Genomic DNA, 20,518 nt, shown 5'->3' with positions numbered 1-20,518 from the left:
GTACTGTATGAGTGCAGGCTTTTTTTTGTTCGGCTCAAATGTTATTTCTTCTGCCTGTGTGAGCGTGCGCGTTTGTGTGCGGGGAGCGGCGCCGCGGCGGTTATTGCTACGCTGCGCTCCGAACCCAGCGGCGAGCCGAGTTTGATTCCTGCTCACGGCCACCAACACCAGCGGCGGATTATCTGAACCGGTCCTGAGCCTCACCTAGGTCGACTCAGCCTGGAATGGGTACCTGGTGTGGTGTAATCATTGCCACTAGGGAGACAAAGGCGGCCGGGCGTGGTGCTGGCCACCGACCGCCTCGTGCGCCGTACTGGCCTTCGTAGGTGCTGGCTAAGAGGACAGTCTGTTAAGGTCATACGGGGGATCCTTGTCATTGTTTTTTGTGTGTGCGTCGTTGTTGTATTGAGTGGTGGGTGCAGTGGTTATTGCGCCGCGCTACAAACACAGCGACTTGATTTTGATTCATAGCCAAGGCGAGTATAAATCTAAATCAATTGAACTCGTCCTGGGCATTAACCTCGGTCAACTCAGGCTTAAATAAGTACCTGGTGCTGTGTGTAAATATCTGAAATGGGTAGATAAAGGCGGCCGGGTGTGGACCTGGCCACACCACCTTCTCGTGCGACACCCCGGCCTTCATAGGTGCTCACCAACAGCACTTACTCCAACATCATGTTTAAGCTATATGGGGGTTAGTGGTGGTGTAGTGCTTATCACAACTTGGGATTGATTCACGGCCATGTGCACCGGTTTTGGAACGTTAACTGGCCCACCACGAGGTCAACTTAGTCCTACTAAGAGTACTTGGAATCGTGTTAAAACATATTCACGACAAAGACAAAGGTCCACGCCCGCATACAACATGCCAGCGATCACCAGGAGATCCTCTGATTTTCAGCCAAACATTCAAATAATGTTAAATGTGTTGCGACTAATAATTAAGTGTCGGGACAATTGTGATCGTTGCCCAAAAAGCTAAGCAGCGTTGAGCCTGGTCAGTAGTTGGATGAGTGACCACCAGGTACCACCACCAGGTGTTGTTGGCATGGGGATGCCAGGGGTGGTCAGGAGATGGCGGTGCTGAGTGGCATCACCTCGTAACTGTGGGTTTTCTCCGGGCACTCCGGTTTTCGGTCACAAACAACACTCACTTCGGCAGGACTGTGGTGCCAAACCATATCCAAGGAGGATCCTGTGAGCCTTTTTTTCCGGAAAGAATTAACATTATTGGTATTATAGTTTTTTTTTTTACTTTTTACAGAAGACATAATACAGGTTGAGTTTGTATTGCACTGTTAATTTCCCATCCCTATAACGAAACGTAATCAATCGCCCTTGATATGTAAATATATAGAACGCATGTTCGTATGCAAAAACGAAACCAAATAGCGCTTCCATTTGCAATGTATGCTAATACAGGGATTCCTCTACTTACGAACACTCGACATACGAACTTTCAGAGATACGAACAAACGTGTCTATATGTCCAGATGCCTGTTCAGACCGAGATTCAGAAGTTCAACCGCCGCGCAATAGATGTCGGTGATGGCATCAACTTCTCTAGAAAATTAAGAAACGGTGTCATCTACGTCTACAGGAGATCACGCAACTTTTAAATCAATTTCCCCGTGTTTAGTTAAAATGCCGGTAAAACATGTTTGGAATGGACAGGAGTAAAGTTGGACTTACAAACAAATCGACTTCGTTCGTAAGTAAAGGAGTCCATGTACATGCATTTCACATTGAGCCGCCAATCCGCAAGGCAATTTGAATGGCGCCAATTCGCGGTTTAAATTTGATGACATAGCAAAGCGCTTTTAGAGTTGAAAGTTGCACACGTGTAGCGCACACAGACATCAGGGTGAAGTTGTATTTTTCAAACTGATTGAGTTTTAAACCCACAACATTGTAAGAGCATTTGTGATGTTTTAATTAGAGCCGAGTTTGGCAATGAAGCCTGCCTAAAAAATTGCAATTACACGATGGTAACGTTCGTCTTGGCCGTAACAGAATGCATTATTTGTGGCCAAAATGGGCTGCTGTCCTTTTAAATGTGGGCACATCTCCATGTGCTTTTAATTTACATCAATTGACTGTTCAATTATCATTTTTATTATTTCCACTTGGACAAATACATATAGAGCTGGGTTGAACCGCATAGAAATGGAACACAACTTAGGGCAGCCGTCTGCCTATCAACTTAACGTCTCATTGATCTTCCAACCCACGAAACAATCTCCATTCTGTGTTTCCCTGAATGTGATCTACTGTGCAGTTGTAGCCTGGGCGTGTACATTATTTTTGTATGGCAGGCCGGCAATCTGTGTGAGAAACACGTATGGAAGTAACTGTTTCTCCCATGTCCTTGGGCAGCAGTGAATCTCATAGGTTCCAAAAGGTGGAGGTCAGTCAACCCCGCATTCTAAATTGGTACTCGCGTCACCAAAAATGGTCTCTAATCTACGGTCTCGTTTGTACGTACTCATGTTGAGCTTATTTCGTACCTTCCGTAGCTAACCATGCTAATCGGAGGTGTGATGAAGGACAACATTAAATCCGTGAAATAATGACCATGAAATAATAGATCGATTGATGAATCTATATATTTTGTTGTGTGGCGACTAAATTACATGATGCTGAGGTATCCAATTGTGAATCTTATATAAAGTACTGTACATAGAGGCCAAAGATTGAATTAAAAGTCAGAGTGCCATAATGCTCAATTGAGCATTTGGAGGTGCTCATCCCATTTACCTTTCTTCGCCATTGGTGGAAATTGCACATTCCTATGGCAGGGGCCAGGATTCCATAGAACAACCGCTGTTGATTCCTCACAAAGTGATGCTCGCAATGTGAACCCTGGAGAGACAAGGAGCTGAATCGACCCGATAATCTGACCCGCTCCGACTGGACACTTGTGCAAAAAAATCTTCATAGCTCATCAGTTTCCCCCAGCTCTGAATAACGATTCTGATTCTGATCATGAGACTTTAAACTCCCGATCTTCCCATTTCACTCACAAAAATATCGCCACTCCCCCGCTCCACCCACCACCCTTCTCTGTCGCCCCACCCCTGCAAACACAGTGGGAAGAAATAAGCGGGTACGACGAGTTCTACACGCCCATTCGGACGTACCAAGTCTGCCACGTGATGAAGCCCAACCAGAACAACTGGCTGCGGACTAACTGGATCACGCGCGGGGGCGCCCAGCGCGTCTTCCTCGAGCTCAAGTTCACGCTGCGCGACTGCAACAGCATCCCGGGCATCCCGGGCACGTGCAAGGAGACCTTCAACGTCTACTACCACGAGTCGGACAGCGAGCGCGTGTCCGGCATCCACGAGAGCCAGTACGTGAAGGTGGACACCATCGCGGCCGACGAGAGCTTCACCGAGATCGACCTGGGCGGCCGCATCATGAAGCTGAACACGGAGGTGCGCGACGTGGGCCCCCTCGCCAAGAAGGGCTTCCACCTGGCCTTCCAGGACGTGGGTGCGTGCATCGCGCTCGTCTCCGTGCGGGTCTACTACAAGCGCTGCCCACGCACCGTGCGCGGCCTGGCCGTCTTCCCCGACACGGTGACGGGCGCCGACTCGTCCTCGCTCATCGAGGTGCGCGGCGCTTGCGTCGACAACTCGGCCGAGAAGGAGGCGCCGCGCATGTTCTGCAGCGTCGACGGCGAGTGGCTCGTGCCCATCGGGAGGTGCGTCTGCGGCCCCGGCTACGAGCAGGCGGAGGACGGGTGCCAAGGTGAGAGAGGGCACACGTGGACACGTTGGGGGTTGGGGGGGGGGGGTGGGTGTTGGGCACGCGACGCATGGTCCGGCGGGCGGTCCGGTGGTAAGTCAGCGGATTTGTCTCGCTGCACGGTGTACGCATGTGAATGTGCATGTGTGTGCGAGTCGTTACCCGAAAGCCAGTTTCACAAAACGAGGTGGGATAAGTAGTATTTGTGCTGCACGGTGCGTGACGTTTGTGTGTGTGTGTGTGTTGAACGTCTTTCGCGCCGCACGTTGACAACCGTTGCCTGTCGGTTCGAAAGGAATGAGTGTTCAACCCACGCTGAAAAGCGCATGGCTCCAGTGGATTCCTGACATCGGCAGGAAGAGCGATGGAGACGGCCACAGAAGCGCACCTGAAAGCGCGCGATGCGATCGCGGTCTTTGTTCGATGGCTCGGTGCTTGGCCACGGCCAGGGGTTGGCAGCCTGCGGATCCGCAGCCACGTGCAGCTCTTCAAGGACTTGTTCCCTGACGTTATCTATTCAGGACCACCTATTCACATGCATTGCCGCTCTTGAAATATTTAGTTTGTTTTTTTTTTTACTGAAAAAAGGGGCTCTTTTTTGTTATGTTGGTTGCCGCATCATGTCAATGGTGCGTAGGAGCTGTTCTGCTCCGAAGGCGTCACGCGTCTCGCAAACGTTGGCAAGACAATTTGTCAGTTAAGCTTAAAAATAATGATGTTGTTACTGTAGGTGAAGCAGTAATGATGTGCAGCTCACTGGCAATCCACTGCAAGACGAAGGCTCACGCCGCGTTTTTGTTCGCAGGGGTTTGCTTGAAAGTACTTCACCAGGTTGGCTCAGTGCGGGTTGGTAATGGGGCACTGAAGGTACATTCAGATATCGCTAGCCCTGAATCAAAGTCGAGGTGGACGTGTTTATGGTGCAGTGCATTCACCACGAGACCAGTGTTTTTCATTGCAAGGCCACTGGCGGCCCCCGGTAGCCCCTGGTGGCCATTAGTGTGGCCCCTGACATGCACTCCCCCCCCCCCCCCAACAATACACGTGACAACACCCCTCCTCGCAGGCGGTGTGGCAGCCCTAGCACTGCACCCTGGGGGAGTTGAAGTTGGGCAGAGTATGTGTCAGTGCCTTTCCACTCTGTGAAAACTTTTTTTTATTATTATTATTATATATGTAATGACAAGACACGGCCAAACAGGAGTTCGTCTCTGGTGTAGGCCAATCATGTTCAAGGACAATGTGTGCATTGTCAAAGCATGCTTGTTTGAATATTTTAACCGCGAGCACGCGTGGTTAATGCAGACTTGATGCCTTGCAATAGATGTGTCTACGTGGCCTTTGGACTTCTTAACACCTCCCGTATTACTCTTTGGTTCTTTCGGTAAAGTCGCATAGAAAGAAATTAAATGAAATAATAATAATAGAATACGACGTTTAGATTGCAACACAAGCAACCATCATCAGGTACAAATGAATGGGAAAACAAAAAATAGTAAACTTGGAAATATAATGCAATACAATACAGACAGTTGGTCAACAAAACAGTCAACACCCCACCTGGTTGATTACGTTCTTCCAAATATTGCAACATTTTTCGAATCTAGTTTGAACCTCCTGTACTGTTGCCAGAAAGGGTACAGCATTATATTTCTATTATCATCTTGATACTGGCAACAAAAGACTCCCACACTTACTCCTTTTTAATCTTTTGACCTTGTGCTACTTATTACACAGGATCCATTCGGCTCAATGACATTGCACTCGAGTGCGTAAAAACATACTTTTTTTGATCTCACAATCATGTTCCAAATGTGTTATTAGAATCATTTCATCAGACAAAGACACGACATGCACAGATCATCTTATGGCCAACATCATTAGCTGACGCGCGTCCGTGAGCTGTCTGTATCCATCGCGCATGTCGAAGCAAATGCCCACGTAACCATTTGTAGGAGAAGTTAACTTTTCTCGCACGATATCAACTTTGCCATCACACGTGCTCGGCCAAAATAAATTTACTTTCTCGTTTTATTTCCGGTCGGTTGGCATCGTTCCTCGAGCAGACAACTAGCTTCATTGTACGTCTCTCCATTTAACCTTTAAAAAGCAATGCCTTGCCAATCTCTAAAGCTTTGAACTACTGAGTGAAAGCAGGGCTTATTTTAGGGTTTTTTTTCCCCTCCTGAAGCATAGCAGCTCAATAAAAAAACAACATTTATTTAGTTCGACACAAGTTTTGCCATTGAATCATTGTGAACTGAAACAAAGATTCTTAATTCCACCGCTGTATGAGACGGGAGTGCCCACACTTTATGCCACCACACAGAACCTGCCAGTCGACTGTGGTGGTGTGCCCACTGATATTGCTGGGTGGACAGGTGGAGGAGGCGGGGGGGCGAGTTAACAGCCCTGCCGGATGATATAATTTAAGCTGTAAGCTCTGGATTGTATGTTGCATTGTGCTCACCATTGTGCTCACCATTGACAGAATCAAATTAATACATACCACATAATTTGCAAAGGTAATAAAAAATGTCTTCAATTGTATTACTATAGCAGGTAATTGGAATATACACACACCATAATTCTATGAAAATGCATGGAGATAATTGACAAAATGAGAGTTTCGATAATTCATCATTCCAAACATCCAAAATTAAATTCACATTTACTTAATACTCTTTATAAAAATAAAAACGCACTGCTCAAAATGTACTCTCCTCTTAATGTTGCGGCAAATTAATAAGACGCTAAAGATTTAAATGAGTTCGCAACCTTCAACAGCTATAAGCTCATCGCAGGCACACTAGGACAACGGCCGCCATCACTTACAGGACGCGCTCCCACAGCAGGAAGCTGCAGTCGCTGCTTGAGGTTTGTTTTTTAAAGTTTCTGTCACGACGGCTGGAGTGCCGCTGTATTCGGGAGCTAAAGCCGGCGGTGTGCCCTGATGCAGAACGGCACTTTCTCGCTTTCCTGTTCGGCCAATTAATTTATCAGAGATTCCTTTTTAGAATCTCTCTCTCTCTCTCGGGCTTTCCTGCTCGGATTGGCAGTGGCCTATTTATGTTTTTTTTTTGTTAGCTTCCATGACTTTAGAAAAGCTGCTCTTTGCTGTCCTACTGGATATCTGTGAAAAAAGCTCCATCGCTCATAGGAATTCCTCCATATTCCTGGTTCTTTCGGTAAAGTCACGTAGAAGGGAAACAATAAAATAAAAGAAATATAAAACAATAACATTCTCACGACGTTTCGACTGCAACACAAGCAATCATCATCATCAGTTGATGATTGCTTGTGTTGCAATCATCAGTTGATGATTGCTTGTGTTGCAGTCGAAACGTCGTGATACTTTTATTGTTTTATATTTCTATTATTTTATTGTTTTCCTTCTACGTGACTTTACCGAAAGAACCAAGAATATGAATCCCTGCAGTCACGAAAGCTTTAAATCAGGATTCCTCCAGTTTAAATAAAGATTATGATAATGTATATGTTAGCATTGGAAAAACAACTTAACTTGGATTGTCATAAAAAAGTAAATTCCGAGGTCCACTATTTATTTTGATGAACCAGATGAGAACTCAAGAGACCAGGGTAGTCTCAATTTGCACGAGCGACAAGGGGCATTACTCTGCCAGTATGGGGCGAAGACTGCTATGCATAATCCCAATTGAAGAATTTGTGAAGGAAGTCTTCGAATTTGGTAAATTTGTATCGTGACGCCGGCACACAATGGCCTACTCTTGTGAACGATGTCAGGGGATCTTTAATGTCCAATGTGAAACAGACGGTGTGTATAATTGTTACTGCACACGCAGTATTTAAACGAAAACTAAACATGTGGCTTTTATTTCACCAGCAAGGCCCTCTGAGCTATATAGCTATTTTGTTCAGAAGCGACCTGGCCACAAATGATAGCTCAACGAAGTAGCTTGTCATGTGGACATTTATAGCAGCCAAATACTCTAAATGTACGTTTCGAAATGTAGAGGTAAAAGCCAAAGGATCCGGAGAAAAATCCACACGACCACGGGGAGAACATGTAAACTCAAAAATATATAGGTATCAGGGTCGGGATCGAACCCACGACCATCCTGTATACTGGGTGAGGTAGTTTACATCGCACCACGATGGCGCCTAAGTGTTAACCAGGGCCGCGACTGGATTCGTACGGTCAACCTCTGCAACAAGCGGTGAATGCGCTACCGCTGAGCCAAGCCACGGCTCCTAGGAGGAGCAGCCCCGCAACTGCTCCTTCACTACACTGCTGGTCGAAGTGCCACCACTAGAGATACCTCCAGTGGGCCCCCTTGTGAGGATATCTGGTCTACTCTTCCACGCTCGACTAGACGTCCTCACAAGCAACCTGCCGATCAACTAACTGGCGCATATCCATTTATACTGCTGGGTGGCCAGAGGCGGGAAGTTTATATAAAAAAAAAATATTTAACATTTCTTTTCAGCTGCCTTGTCACGAGATGGAATCGAACCGAATCCAACCAGTTCCAGTGTATGAACAATTACACCGCAGCAGCATCCACGTGCATAGATCGCACCTCCGATTATCACGGTTGGCTACGTAAGCACAAAAGAAGTTCAGCATACGTACACAGATCCTAATTGTCGTATGAGAAGCCTGTATTCCCGGCCCGTGGCATTTTTTGGTTCTCACAAAGTCAAGTCCTAGACGGATCGCGCCATTCGGGCGGCATTGACGGTGCCCGCGATCCAATCACGCCGAGATTGCAGACGATCCGTCATTCCTGTTGCCTCCGCCTGCCTTGGCCAGCGATTGGCCATCGATCTGTGTTCGTGTCTGAAGACGCACGGGGGTGGGAAAGATGCTCCTCTGGTGCACTGACTCAGAGCCCTCCCCGCCCGCCTCCCGGAGCTCTCCAGGTACAACAGTCCCCAGCTCCACTTGTTAATACAGAGGCCAACCTGCAACTGCCGGCGCACCTTGATTAATGAAGGCCCTATGGAGCAACGAGGCCGCCCAGCTTTCTTTTTTTTCGTCGTGAAGCTATTTATAGCGCTTGCGCGGCCAAGGCCAATGTCGACCGTGAGCCCCGGCGATGACGGCGCGGGGCATCCGCGTTGACCCGCTGTCGGAAGTGCCGCTGTACCGCAAGAATGCCGAATGGGGTAATGCACTGCGAATATCACACGGGCGGATGGGGGGGGGGATGCGCTCGCGTGTTGCTTCTCATGCTTTGCAGCGATGGAACGTTTGTCACCGTATGCTACGCCAGCGGTAATTGGTGCGTGGACATGTACGAGGCCTGGCCCACTTTTAGGTTGGCTCACGATCTCCGGTAAACCAGGCGAGGGAGTTAACATCTCACCGCTGTGGCGCGGCTGCCAGAGTGAATGGGGTAAGGCTTAGGGGGTCAGGGGTACTATTGGGATTGTGGGGGTGAAGATGGCTAGAGAGAGGGGTAACGAGGGGGCACGTGGCGAGAGGCAGCTTGGCCAGGCACGGAGAGGCGCGACCGGGGGTGAGGGGGTCAAGATTTGGGGGGAGCGGGTACAAAATGTCAAGTTGAATGTAAAATCGGCAGAAACTTTCTGCTGATTTTTCAGCACTCTGTGGGTGTCCGATTAGCGTGGTTGGCTACGTATGATGCAAAAGAAGTTTAACGTACACATGTACAGTTGAAGCATGCTGCCCGACGATGCAAACAGCCACAATGAGAGGTGGGCATATGTCCCTGGGAGGTGCCATACCAATGGCTGCAGCATGGAATGCAGAGTGAACCGGGTTTTGTTTACCATACAAACCTAATGCCTACGAGTGCCAGATATTTGTGGAGGCACTAATAGCAGTGAGAATGTGTTGGGTGACGACGAAGTGCACTTCCGAGGATGTGTACTGAGGGAACAGCTCGGATATATAGGCAAGGGGTTGGAAGGGGGATTAGTAACTTGGGATGAATTGTAATATTTAGTCCATACACCATTCGCAGTGTATGTAGTGCTATACTGTGTGCTGTGATTAAAGCGCTACATTTGCTAACTCAAGGTGGCAATCTCAAATCCAGTCGAGGGTAGACTCAGCCCATCATCACCTGGGGGGTTGTAGAAGTAATATCAACAAACATCGACCAGTTGAGGTACTGGCCCCCTAAATTAGCTATAAGCGATTCCCATCACTGCTCAAGAGGCCACAACTGGGGAGATATATTGAGGTAAAATGTCCAGCCCTGCAATTGCTTGTTTGCGTCCCTTGTTTGTGTCCCTGCTGGCAGAAGGGGGTCTGTCTCTAAGAGGAAGCTCTTGAAAGCCCCTCCAGAAGGTAGTTTGGATGACTCTTCCATACTGGTCAGATGTCTTGGTAGAAGTAGTCGTGCCCGAGTTAAAATAATAACGCTTTGAATTTAGCCAGGAAAGCCTCACTGTGTCTCCAGACTTTGCCAGGAGTGTCTTGCATCGGAATGTTTGGCCAATACCATTAAAGAGCGTTTGAAATATCAGCTGGCAGTGTTGCCTCTACTACTTTCAGCAGTGTTATACATCGCATTTGGACATGGTTTCGAATTTCCTGGCTGAATGGATGGCTTGCGTTTAGTGCTGTTGGCAACATTTTTTCTTTATCAACGATGGCCAATACATCACAGTGAGATATTCCCGACCACCTTTGTCTCTCTCGCCAGAGTGTTGACACTTTAGCGCTGTGCAAGTGCCAGCTGACAATGTCGTGAAATAAACCGTACTGATATAGCAAAACAACCTGTTACCAACTCCGCCACTGCTGCAAATAATTGGTACAAGTATGTGTGCTCACACGCACACACACACAACGTCCAAGAAGGAGCCCTAAAACAAAGTAAACTGTCACTCTCAGTTAATATCTACAAACGCTGGCATTTTATACCAGTGGGCGATTTGGCCAGTTTCACCCTTGCCCAAACTTTCTGTATCTAAATAATGACTAAAACGAATTTAACTTATTATTTGCAGCCCCTTGTCAATCCCTTATGGAATTAATAGATCCCTGCCCATGCCACGCTGTTTCTTGGGAGTTGATTGACCATACTTCACCATCCTGGTCCCTGCCATTTGGTGAATGGGGGGCTCGGGACCAGTTTAGATTAAACCAATGTTAGCCAAGGTTGGGGAATCAAACTCAAGTCGCTGGATACATAGGTGGAGTGCACGAAGCAATGCTCCACTGCTTGACCTCAATTACTAAGAATAGCAACGATGCCCTTTATTTATCCAGGAAAGCTTCGCTGAGTCTGAAGACTCTTTTTCAGGAGTATCCTACATTGGGACGTTCGACTGATTCCACGACTGAGTCTGTTGTCATCATGTGGGATGAAACTGTAGTACCAGGAAAAAATAACCCCATACACATGTCAAGGGGATTACACTCGAAGCTCCACGCAGATTGGTTTCAGTCCATCACTGCACCGTACCAGCTCTTGAACAACTCACAGCCCAAGCCAGCAACATCGCCTCTGTGTTTCCGATGCTAACGAACCACACCAGATACTAACTTTGGCTGAGTAGACCTAGGGGAGACCAAGGCCAAGTTCAGACAACCAAGTGTATTACTAGGAATGGAACCGAGGTTGTTGGGGTCTTAGTGAAGTGCCCTAATCACTATGCCACCACTCCACTTTGCATGCACTGTGTATATCCACTGAAGCAGCAACAATGTGTTTTACCATACGTAAAGAGATAATGGCTCCGTTCTCACTTCTGGTGACTGGGCACAAATGCACCTTTTATGACCTTCGCTGCTGTTGACTCTGCACCAGATCTGCATTTTTGGGGAGATTATTTCACGTGCAGCGCAAGGAATATAATTCGCCAAATGTCAAACGCTGCTTAGTCCATCCTTGTGTGGCACGTGAACAAGGTATACACTGCATTTAACTCGTCAGATTCCACAGCTTAATTCAATGCATTTCTGGCTCAAGCGATTGACATGTCTACTTTTCCGTTTGGCGGCTAACAGTCTTTGTATCGAGTTCTATCACGTGTATGGGTCGACTGGCTTTTGCCATGTGAATGTGGAATTTCCTCTGCTGGTACTGATATGCCACCGGTGATGAGTGCTGCCAAAGGCTCGTTAGAGGATGGAGCTACTTTCGTTTTGACTATTCTACACATGAACAGTCTTCATGTAAATATCCAATGTAGTCTCGATTTGGAGTTACAATTTAATTCAACAATAATAATTTCTTCATTGCCATTGTTAGATGGGGAGCCTCTCGTGGCCGCTGGATTGACGTGACTAAAGTGCATACGACGATAAGAATATAAAAAAGGGATCGATTCATACAGACACTGCTCGATGCATGTAATGCCAGCGTAGGACTCGATTTTAAGAGGCGAAATAATGAAGCAATGCTTCACAAATATATGAATAATACATCACGCGTAATCATCATATACATTCAACAACTTGCAGATAGTTCATACAAATGTAATCATTTTCATCGGTACTAGATAGCTAAAGATATGCCCCCCCCACACACACACACACACATTTAGGATAATTCGACTGGCTCTCACCACACTGTCCACACTCATTTGCACACCTTTTGTCACCCCCAGTGCAAGTGTGAAATTACAAGCGGCCTTTTATTTTTTTCACGCCCAGAGGGGGCCCACAACTTCCTTCCTCCGGGTGTTGGAGAGAGCCGGCAGGGTTAAAGGATGTTAGATTTGACAGCCCTAGAGGAGTGGTGGTGGTTGGGTGGTGGTGGTGGTGGTGGTGGCACGGCATCGTGCGGACAAAGTTTCAATCGGGCAAACGCGTTGACCTGGCGTGAAAAAAGTTTCCCCCCCTCCCGCCCGCCCGCGTTTTAAAGCGAACTTCACATGAACGACCACCGCTTCTGCCACCACCGCTTCTGCCACCACCGCTTCTGCCACCACCGCTTTTGCCCCCGCCGCTTCTGCCCCCACCCAGCCGGACTCCCGGCTGTGGTGAAAGACGGGAGCGCGTTTGGGGCGATTCTTTGACGTGTTTTACAATGTGGCAAAACAAAAAAAAACTCCTGTTTTTTTTTTTGGGGGGGGGGGGGTGGGACGGGAGGAGAAGTGTTGCTCCACTTTGTGAAGGGAGCTTCTAGAATAAAAAAAAAGAAGTCCCATCTGCAACCTTCCTCGGCCGACGGTTAATGGCCATGGCCAAAATTAGTGCAATGAAGCACTGGGTTCTTTTTTTTTAAAGGTACGCTTCGTGCAACGTGTGCGATTATCACAGCATAATTGGGGTACACCCTGTAACTGCTGTTTAAACAGTCAACTCGGTCTCGTAGTCACAACAATACTGGTAGCTTTATACCTTTACAGCAATGTCATAAAATGTAATGTTTAAAAGAGCCTGCCCCTTGTTCAAAGGGCTCCACGGTGTTGGCAGTGTTATAAAGAGGATAACGGTGCGGCCTGACACTTGATTTTTGGTATAAGGAGGTCGCGGGTTCGATCCCGACCCTGACGATGCCTGCATATTTAAAGTTTGGCATGTTCTCCCCATGGTGGTTTAGCTTTTCCTCCAGGGTTCTCTGTTCTTGTTTTGCTCTACAACATTTAGAAACATGCGTTTAGAGTGTTTGGCTGCGATACATTTCCACATGATAAGCCACTTCGTTCAGCTATCACTTGTGATAGACAGGTCGCTTCTGAAAAAGGAGAAAAAGTTCAGTGGAACTTCTCTGGTAGAATAAAAAACAAAACAGTTTTTAGTTTTGATTCCTCACCCAACTGTTGTTTTGATCGGGCTCCACGAGAAGGAGCTATCGTGAGCCCCTACAGAGGGTCGCACAAGTAGCTTGGCCTACTATTCCTTGCCGATCCGTTGTCTTGGAGGAGTTGGGGAGTACCCACACTTCACCACATCGCACACCACCTGTTGGTTGACTGACTGTGCTTTGCACAATGTTATACTGCCTGCCCATGTTTCAACTGCCTGACCAGCAGATTGAACCGACGATCCTCTGGATTGCAGATTGAAAGCACATCATCGCTTTATCGAATCGTTGTGATGATATGGCTCGACTGTCTCCTGTCATGAGAACGTGGAATTTCAACAACTGGCTATCAAGATAAATCATGAACCGTGTAACGCTAATTTGAACATGGAGACACCAAACGATTAAATATTTAAAAAATAGTCAAACATCATCAACATTTTTTTTTTTTACACGAGCTATTGTCCGAAATTACAATGAGTTCGTATGAGGACAGCGTAAGCCACGTGGAAGTTCAGATTAGAACATGGCTGGAAAGCGACGCAGCTTCCTCCCATGGTCGAGAAGCTGTTGTAGCTGGGAAGAAGACGCTCGTGGGCATGGGAGTGGCATCAATGGGCGGTTCACTGGGGGTGCGTGCTGGCGTTGGAGCTGGCGAAACGGCTGTGGGAGCAGCCTTTGGCCGTTGTGTGTTGACTGCAACAGCTGCTGGATGTATGTCGTCTGTCCGTATGTTATATTCTTTGGGTCTTTCGGTAAAGAGAGCTAAATTAAACACAGCCGTGAAAAAACCTGCGTAAGAACTGATGGTTAGGTGTGGTGGCACCAATGGTATTTGGCTGTCGTGAAGCATTGGAAAATGAAGAATGCTAAATAATAAAATAAATTAAGGACATGCTGGATGGGTGGCTCAGATGTCAAAGCGCTGAACGAGCATCAGCTGTGATCCTGGGTTCAAACATCCTGACAGCGGCCTTTGATGAAACCAGGTTTTCAATCAAGGTTGGTGAGTGGATGGTCTGAATCCAGTCAACCAATAACTGCACAGAACAAAGTCACATTTTAAAATTGTAATTTTCAGGTAATTTGACTGCATTCCTGCCATCATAATTTGAATGATCAGTTTTACTTTCATACAGCAAATATTACTTGATATAGAACGGCGGCTTTGGTAAGTGTTGCTACACAGTGTGTATACAATTTCAGATGTAGTTCTATGATATCTACTTCTGCAGGCCGTTCCATAACGCCGGCGACATGACATCAAAAGCGCAATTGGGATACAATTGGAGAAAATTTTAAATCTGTTGGGGCAGCCTTGGCGGCTCGCATTACACGGCAGTGAAACTTTGCGAGCGCGTGGGTTGTTCGAGGAGGCGACCGGACAAGGGGGGAGTGCGAAAGGGGATCGAGGGGGTAGCGGGAGGGGAGGAGGGGAGGGCACCCCACTGGCGTGTCAGGAAGAGGAGGGTCCCGTGTTGCAAAACTGGTTTTACCGGGCCGCGTATCCAGTTCCACGGCGATTACAGATGCACAGAAAGCGCGGCCCCGTGCATTAATGCCAGCCAGCCAATTGTCCGTATGCAAATCCCCCGCTCTCTTGTGTTTTGTTGGCTGTCCATTCATCTGCATTGGCAGCAGGGAGCTGTCAAGAACCCACAATGGTCACATTCCATTCCCAAGCGCTATTGTTTTCACTCCCATTTGGGCAATCCCCCCCCCCAACCTACTCTAAAAGCATAACTCGAGACACTGAGTAAAAAAAAAATACGCACGCTTCACATGCGTGAATATATATTTTTTACATCTTGGCAGAGTGTTCTTTTTCGTTTTGACATGGGTGTGGCACAAAGGGACTCGCAGTTCACCCGCACTGTCGTTGAATAAAGTTTCGCGCAACTTTATTGGAAACTTGTTGAGCTTTTCCTTTTGAGCGGGCCAATTAAATGCGCGTTAACACGATTGTTAAACTTTTTTTTTTCAAAGCGACACGTGCACGCGAAAGAATTAGTGATGGTCGGCCAGAAAGAAATATATGTTGCGCAAATAGCGTGGGATTTAATATCCTTTATCATTCTTATTTAAAACTATAATGATACACATGATGATGCTTTGGCAATAGCATTTAATTCAGAAATGGCGGGTTGGGAGGTTAAATGGGCACGTATGTCGAACTTCTTTTGCACCATACGTAGCCAATCGTGCGAATTGGAGGTGTGGGGAAGAAGAGCAAAATAACACAAAAAAACTGTTATAAAGACATTATTTTTAAATCAAGATTTAAAAGCGCATAGCTCCAGTGGCTTCCCAGTGTAGAAAGGAAGAGCGTTGCAGACGGCCGCAGAAGCGCATATGAAAGCATGCGGTGCGGTGACCGTCTTTGACCGATGGCCAGCGGTTATGTTTTGGAGAGACTGGCCACTGCCATACGAACGGTGGTGGTGCTCGTGACCACAGGTCAGATGAATGCCACCAAACAGGAATCCAGAAAACAAGCAAGGGGCGATGCGAGCGGAAGGGACAAACCCAGAGGATGAGAGACAACACGTTTGACTGATGGGGTTGACGGGGCACTGGATTGGAGCGTAATGACGTGGAAACGGCAGCAGCAGATGGGATATGATGATCGCCAACAGTGGAGGACTTGCTGTTGCTGTTGCCAGAAGTTCATGGACCGAGCGGTCTCCGTAAAGGGAGAGCTAGATGGAAGCAAGCGAAAGCTCACGTCCATAGGCTCGGGGGTGACAATTTACACGGACAGTAGTACCCAATGCTCGATTGAAGAGAGAGAGAGACACACACTTTCAGTTTCATTTGTTTTAACCAGGTGGGAACTCTATTGACCAGGATTCTGTACTAGGATTGCCAGTTCATACCAAACCGTGCTAACCATCTCACCAGCCCTCCCAAAAATTATGTCAACCCCATTGAAAACAAACAGAGCTTAATTTCAATATATGGTGTGGTATTGTCCCCCTTATCAGTCTTAATCGTTTTGAAAGGATGACTGTGTAATTATAATTCTGCAGCTGTAGTGTGGGTTTTCCCGTATGGAGAAGGTTCGCTGGATAGCTAGGGGGTCTTGTTTACACTGAGACGATGTTTGTATGCGGGATTATGTCCTAATTGCATTGATGAATGGCAGCAGGTGCATGCTTTGACCGTGACATTGGCACAAAGCAACTGTTCTGTCTGAGAGCATCGCGCGATCTTAAAGTTTCGAGTCTATTTTGTTGAGCGTTTGAAAGCAACTTTGGCAGCGAGGCCTAATGTACCATCCAAATGACAGCAGACTTTCGAGTTTGTGTGCAGCACTCATTACACACACAAAGTGCTCGCCACAAATGAACCACAATGCCTTGCTCATCTCGCCAAGGGGCATAAACCATCGCTCGAACTCCGGTCACCCTCGCAGAGCCCATCGGACAAAAGACGGCGACCACCGCATCGCGCGGCGCTTTCAGATGCGATTCTTCGGCCGTCTGGAACGCTCTTCCCTTCGATGTTTCACGAAGCCACCGGAGCTATGCACTTTTAAATCCAGACTGAAAACTCATTTATTTAGAGCTGCTGTTTGTGTTTAGTTTGTTGACATTCCCACCCGCGCTTTTCAGTTAGCACGGTTGGCTATGTAGGGCCTCTGTCCACCCAACTAGGACAGTGTCCCTGCGTCCGCTACAGTTAGTTGATTGGCAAGTCACGTGTGGACAAAGATGTCTGGCCGTGTGGAAGATTTTTGCCAAAATACTCTCTAAAGGGGTTCCCGTAGTGGAGGCCCCTTTCGCAAGCTGTTGCATGCACAAGCTGTTGCATGCACAAGCAATTGCAAGATTGTGCCTTTAACATTCCCTTTGAGGTCGACTTAATAAGCACTGAAAACATGTTTTTTTCAAGTGTGCTAAATCTATGTTGTATTAACTTGGAGGTCCATGTAAGATTCACCCTCTCAGTTCGTCTATGGAGATGTAACCTTGAGTGCTTACACCTCCGATGAGCAAGGTTGGCTACGTACTGTGCAAAAGAAGTTCAAACATACGGACACATTAGAATGGCAATGAATTGGGACCCATCTGTCATTGGACTCTGCAGTTGTGATGATGGTGTGTGCAGGCAATGGCTGTCAGAAGGTCGATGTCACATTATAACACGAAGGACAACATTAAAACTCATTAATGTGAGAGAGCTCTGACGGGTTTACATTAGTTAATTCGCGCCGGGCTGCACACGGGACACATTCAAATGTCGGTCAAGCTCGCTCACCTCGAGGAGACTGGCATTGCCTCTGTCGCCCGGCGTGCACACTTCGTCTCTGATTTATGCAACGGCCGCACATTGATCGATACCCTTGTCAATATGTCAGACGGCCCGTGGGTGTACCTACACATTTGCTCGTACAAAAAAAAAATAACAACACACGAAGAACGCACTATGAATACATTTCAGGACATTCTGTCGAGCAAGTGTCTCGCAAGTAAGCCGCGTCTTCATTTGCCCGCCGCGGTTTCAGTGCTCGCCAAAGAGGTGGCATGTTACAAGGGCTTTGTGGGTTTGAAACTCGCCGTATCACCACCGTCCAGTTACTTGATATCTGATGTTAATCTTGAAAGGTCTTCGCACACCATTTGTAGGTGTGTGAATCCTGTGATCGCCTGCAATGATACAATCGGTATCGTTGAGGGCGGCTTGCGGTGTTTATTTTACGAGCCTTATTTTGTTCCATTTAAGAAAGAAAAAAAACATCCGTCTCTCTTTGACGTGTGTTTAGGTAGTGCCGGGTTTTCTATGTATGGTCTGTCTTTCCGATGTGTTTTCGGGTTGTACAACACGTGGTATAAAACACATCAGCAATTATACATCGAAATAATGTCTGATCTGGCAGTAATGTCATCAAAAGTGCCCCTCCTTGCAATTCAGGGACAATGAGTTAACATCCTGGTCATCCCTCCAGGGATTCTGACCCACCCTACTGGACAACTGTGAAAAAAGAGCTTATAATTCTAGATTGGTAAAAACGAGTACCACTTTATGACAGGCACAGTGGTTGCTATGGATATACTTGTTCCCATAATGGGAATAGTAGAATTTCCACGACTAAGTCAGGATTTCCATCAGAGACGGGCATAGCCCAACGTTATTTCGAGCACGGAGACCCTTTAACTGCAATTCTTTGACGTTGATTAATGAAAATAAATGGCTAAATCCCTTTTCACCGAAGTCACAACGTATGGAGCCTCCGTTCAATGCAGGACGCTGGACTGCAGCAACCAATGTTGGTTCGCATCGGTCAACGACCGACACTCTTTCACGCACCCTGATACATTCTGTTCAGGCCTCGGGGAATCCGCAACAATGTTCATTCAGCGGAATGATTCTCCACTGCACAGCGGGACAGCATTTACTTAGACTTACAGAACACAGATGCATTAATGTTGAATGGTTGCACAGTCCTGTTCTGCAAATTCACAGCATGTAAGGGTTATTGCCCAACTTCAGCAAAAAAAATCATAATAAAGCTTCACAGTTTCCCCCCACAGGGAAATACTTCTACCGTTGGTTTAAGTACTGGAATCTCGACAGGCCCATTAACTACGGAGTGCCTCACTGCCATGAGTGTGGACTCAACTGAAAGCGACCGATGTTCGCTCGTGCTGAAAATAAAATCGCCGGCACATGAGTGGGATGCTGCCATGGTTTCATGGTTGGGCATTAGAAACTTACAATCCATAGGATGCTCGTTTGATCTCCTGCAGTGAGGCAGTTGAAGCAATGGTGGCGGTTTCTTGAAACCCCCTAGCCTCTGTGCACCCATTTTGTAGCAATGGGTGCAACACAGTTAGTCGATCAGCAGCAGGTCGTGTGTAGTGCGGTAAAATGTGGGTATGCACGAATTTTCTTAGACATCAAACCAGCAAGGTGTTCTAGATTTAAAACTCATTTCTGTAGAACTACGGTTTGTGTTTAGTTTGTTGTCATTCCCCCATGCCTGTGTTAATAAGTTCAATATGCATACATGCATAATACAGGTTTTTTTTTAGTAAGGTATATGCATACATACATCTGGAGATCTCCCACTCACGGAGGTGCTTTTGCCTGCCGTTGTATGGGGGAGTAAATTAGAGGGCTGCACTTTGACCTCCACCTAGGACTTAGTGCAAATGTCAAAGATGGGCCAACATACAAAGAAAGTGTCCCAACAGGGACACAGGGGCCTTCCGTTTCAGTCTGTGTTAAAAGCAGGTTTATTCGCTTCCCACACTCAGGTCTTTAGATAATAATGGTCCTCTATTGTCTCTTGTGGCACCACGAATGGGCGATGAGCACCAGCCCCGTGCCTCGTTTTTGATGGGGGAGACAATCGCCGTGCCATTGAGCTTGACATAAACCGTGCGTTTGGCGTACAAAAAAAAACCACAAACAGAACGAAGACTAAATGTGCGTCAACCCTCGCTCTGCCTGACGTTGTGCCCTCCTCGGTTGTCCTCTGGGTGTGCAGCTTGCGAGCGGGGCTTCTACAAGGAGTTTGCCGGAGACAATTCCTGCTCCAAGTGTCCTCCGCACAGCTCCGCCCGTGCCCGTGGAGCCGCGTCGTGCAGCTGCGAGGAGGGATACTTCCGGCCCAGAACCGACCCCCAGTCTGTGGCCTGCGCAAGTACGTTCACCCCGCACCTCCCATTTAGCACAGCTTGGCCACGTGCGGCGCGCGGAAGAAGTTCAACGTGCCCGTACACGCAACGTGCCCGTACACAGCATCTAAACCTGCAAGGTTCTACTCTCACCCCGCGGGCGCTGCCCGGCGCCGGTCGGCAACACTTTGCCGACGAAGCGTTTTGTTGTTCGTTTGTTTGAGTGGACGGCGAGTAAAAGTTGCGGGCGGAAATTGCCCAAGCGCGACGATGACGGCGCAAAATCGGCGAGTCTCGTTCAACGTGCGGTGGCGGGTTGAGATGATCGAGTTACGCTCCCGTGGCCTGTAGTGCACCGAGGGAGACGAAACATCGTTATTTGGTGATGCATTTATAATTTGCGTATACGGTATATCATGTCATCTCGTATCG

The 20,518-nt window shown here is 47.4% G+C and overlaps 1 protein-coding gene across 1 annotated transcript in view; it reads left to right on the top strand.

Moving 5' to 3' along the window:
• LOC116950468 (ephrin type-A receptor 4-like) overlaps window positions 1-20,518 on the top strand; it is a 112,074-nt gene that overhangs the window by 20,934 nt on the left and 70,622 nt on the right. Inside the window, exons 3-4 of the mRNA XM_032968243.2 lie at window positions 3,090-3,753; window positions 19,957-20,112. Coding sequence (XP_032824134.2) covers window positions 3,090-3,753; window positions 19,957-20,112 — 820 coding nt within the window. The remainder of the gene's footprint in view (window positions 1-3,089; window positions 3,754-19,956; window positions 20,113-20,518) is intronic.

The sequence above is a fragment of the Petromyzon marinus genome, chromosome 39, assembly GCF_048934315.1.
Source record: "Petromyzon marinus isolate PM22_M1 ecotype Great Lakes invasive population chromosome 39, UKy_Petmar_22M1.pri1.0, whole genome shotgun sequence".
Lineage (NCBI taxonomy): Eukaryota > Metazoa > Chordata > Hyperoartia > Petromyzontiformes > Petromyzontidae > Petromyzon > Petromyzon marinus.
This window is presented reverse-complemented; position numbering and strand designations above follow the sequence as displayed.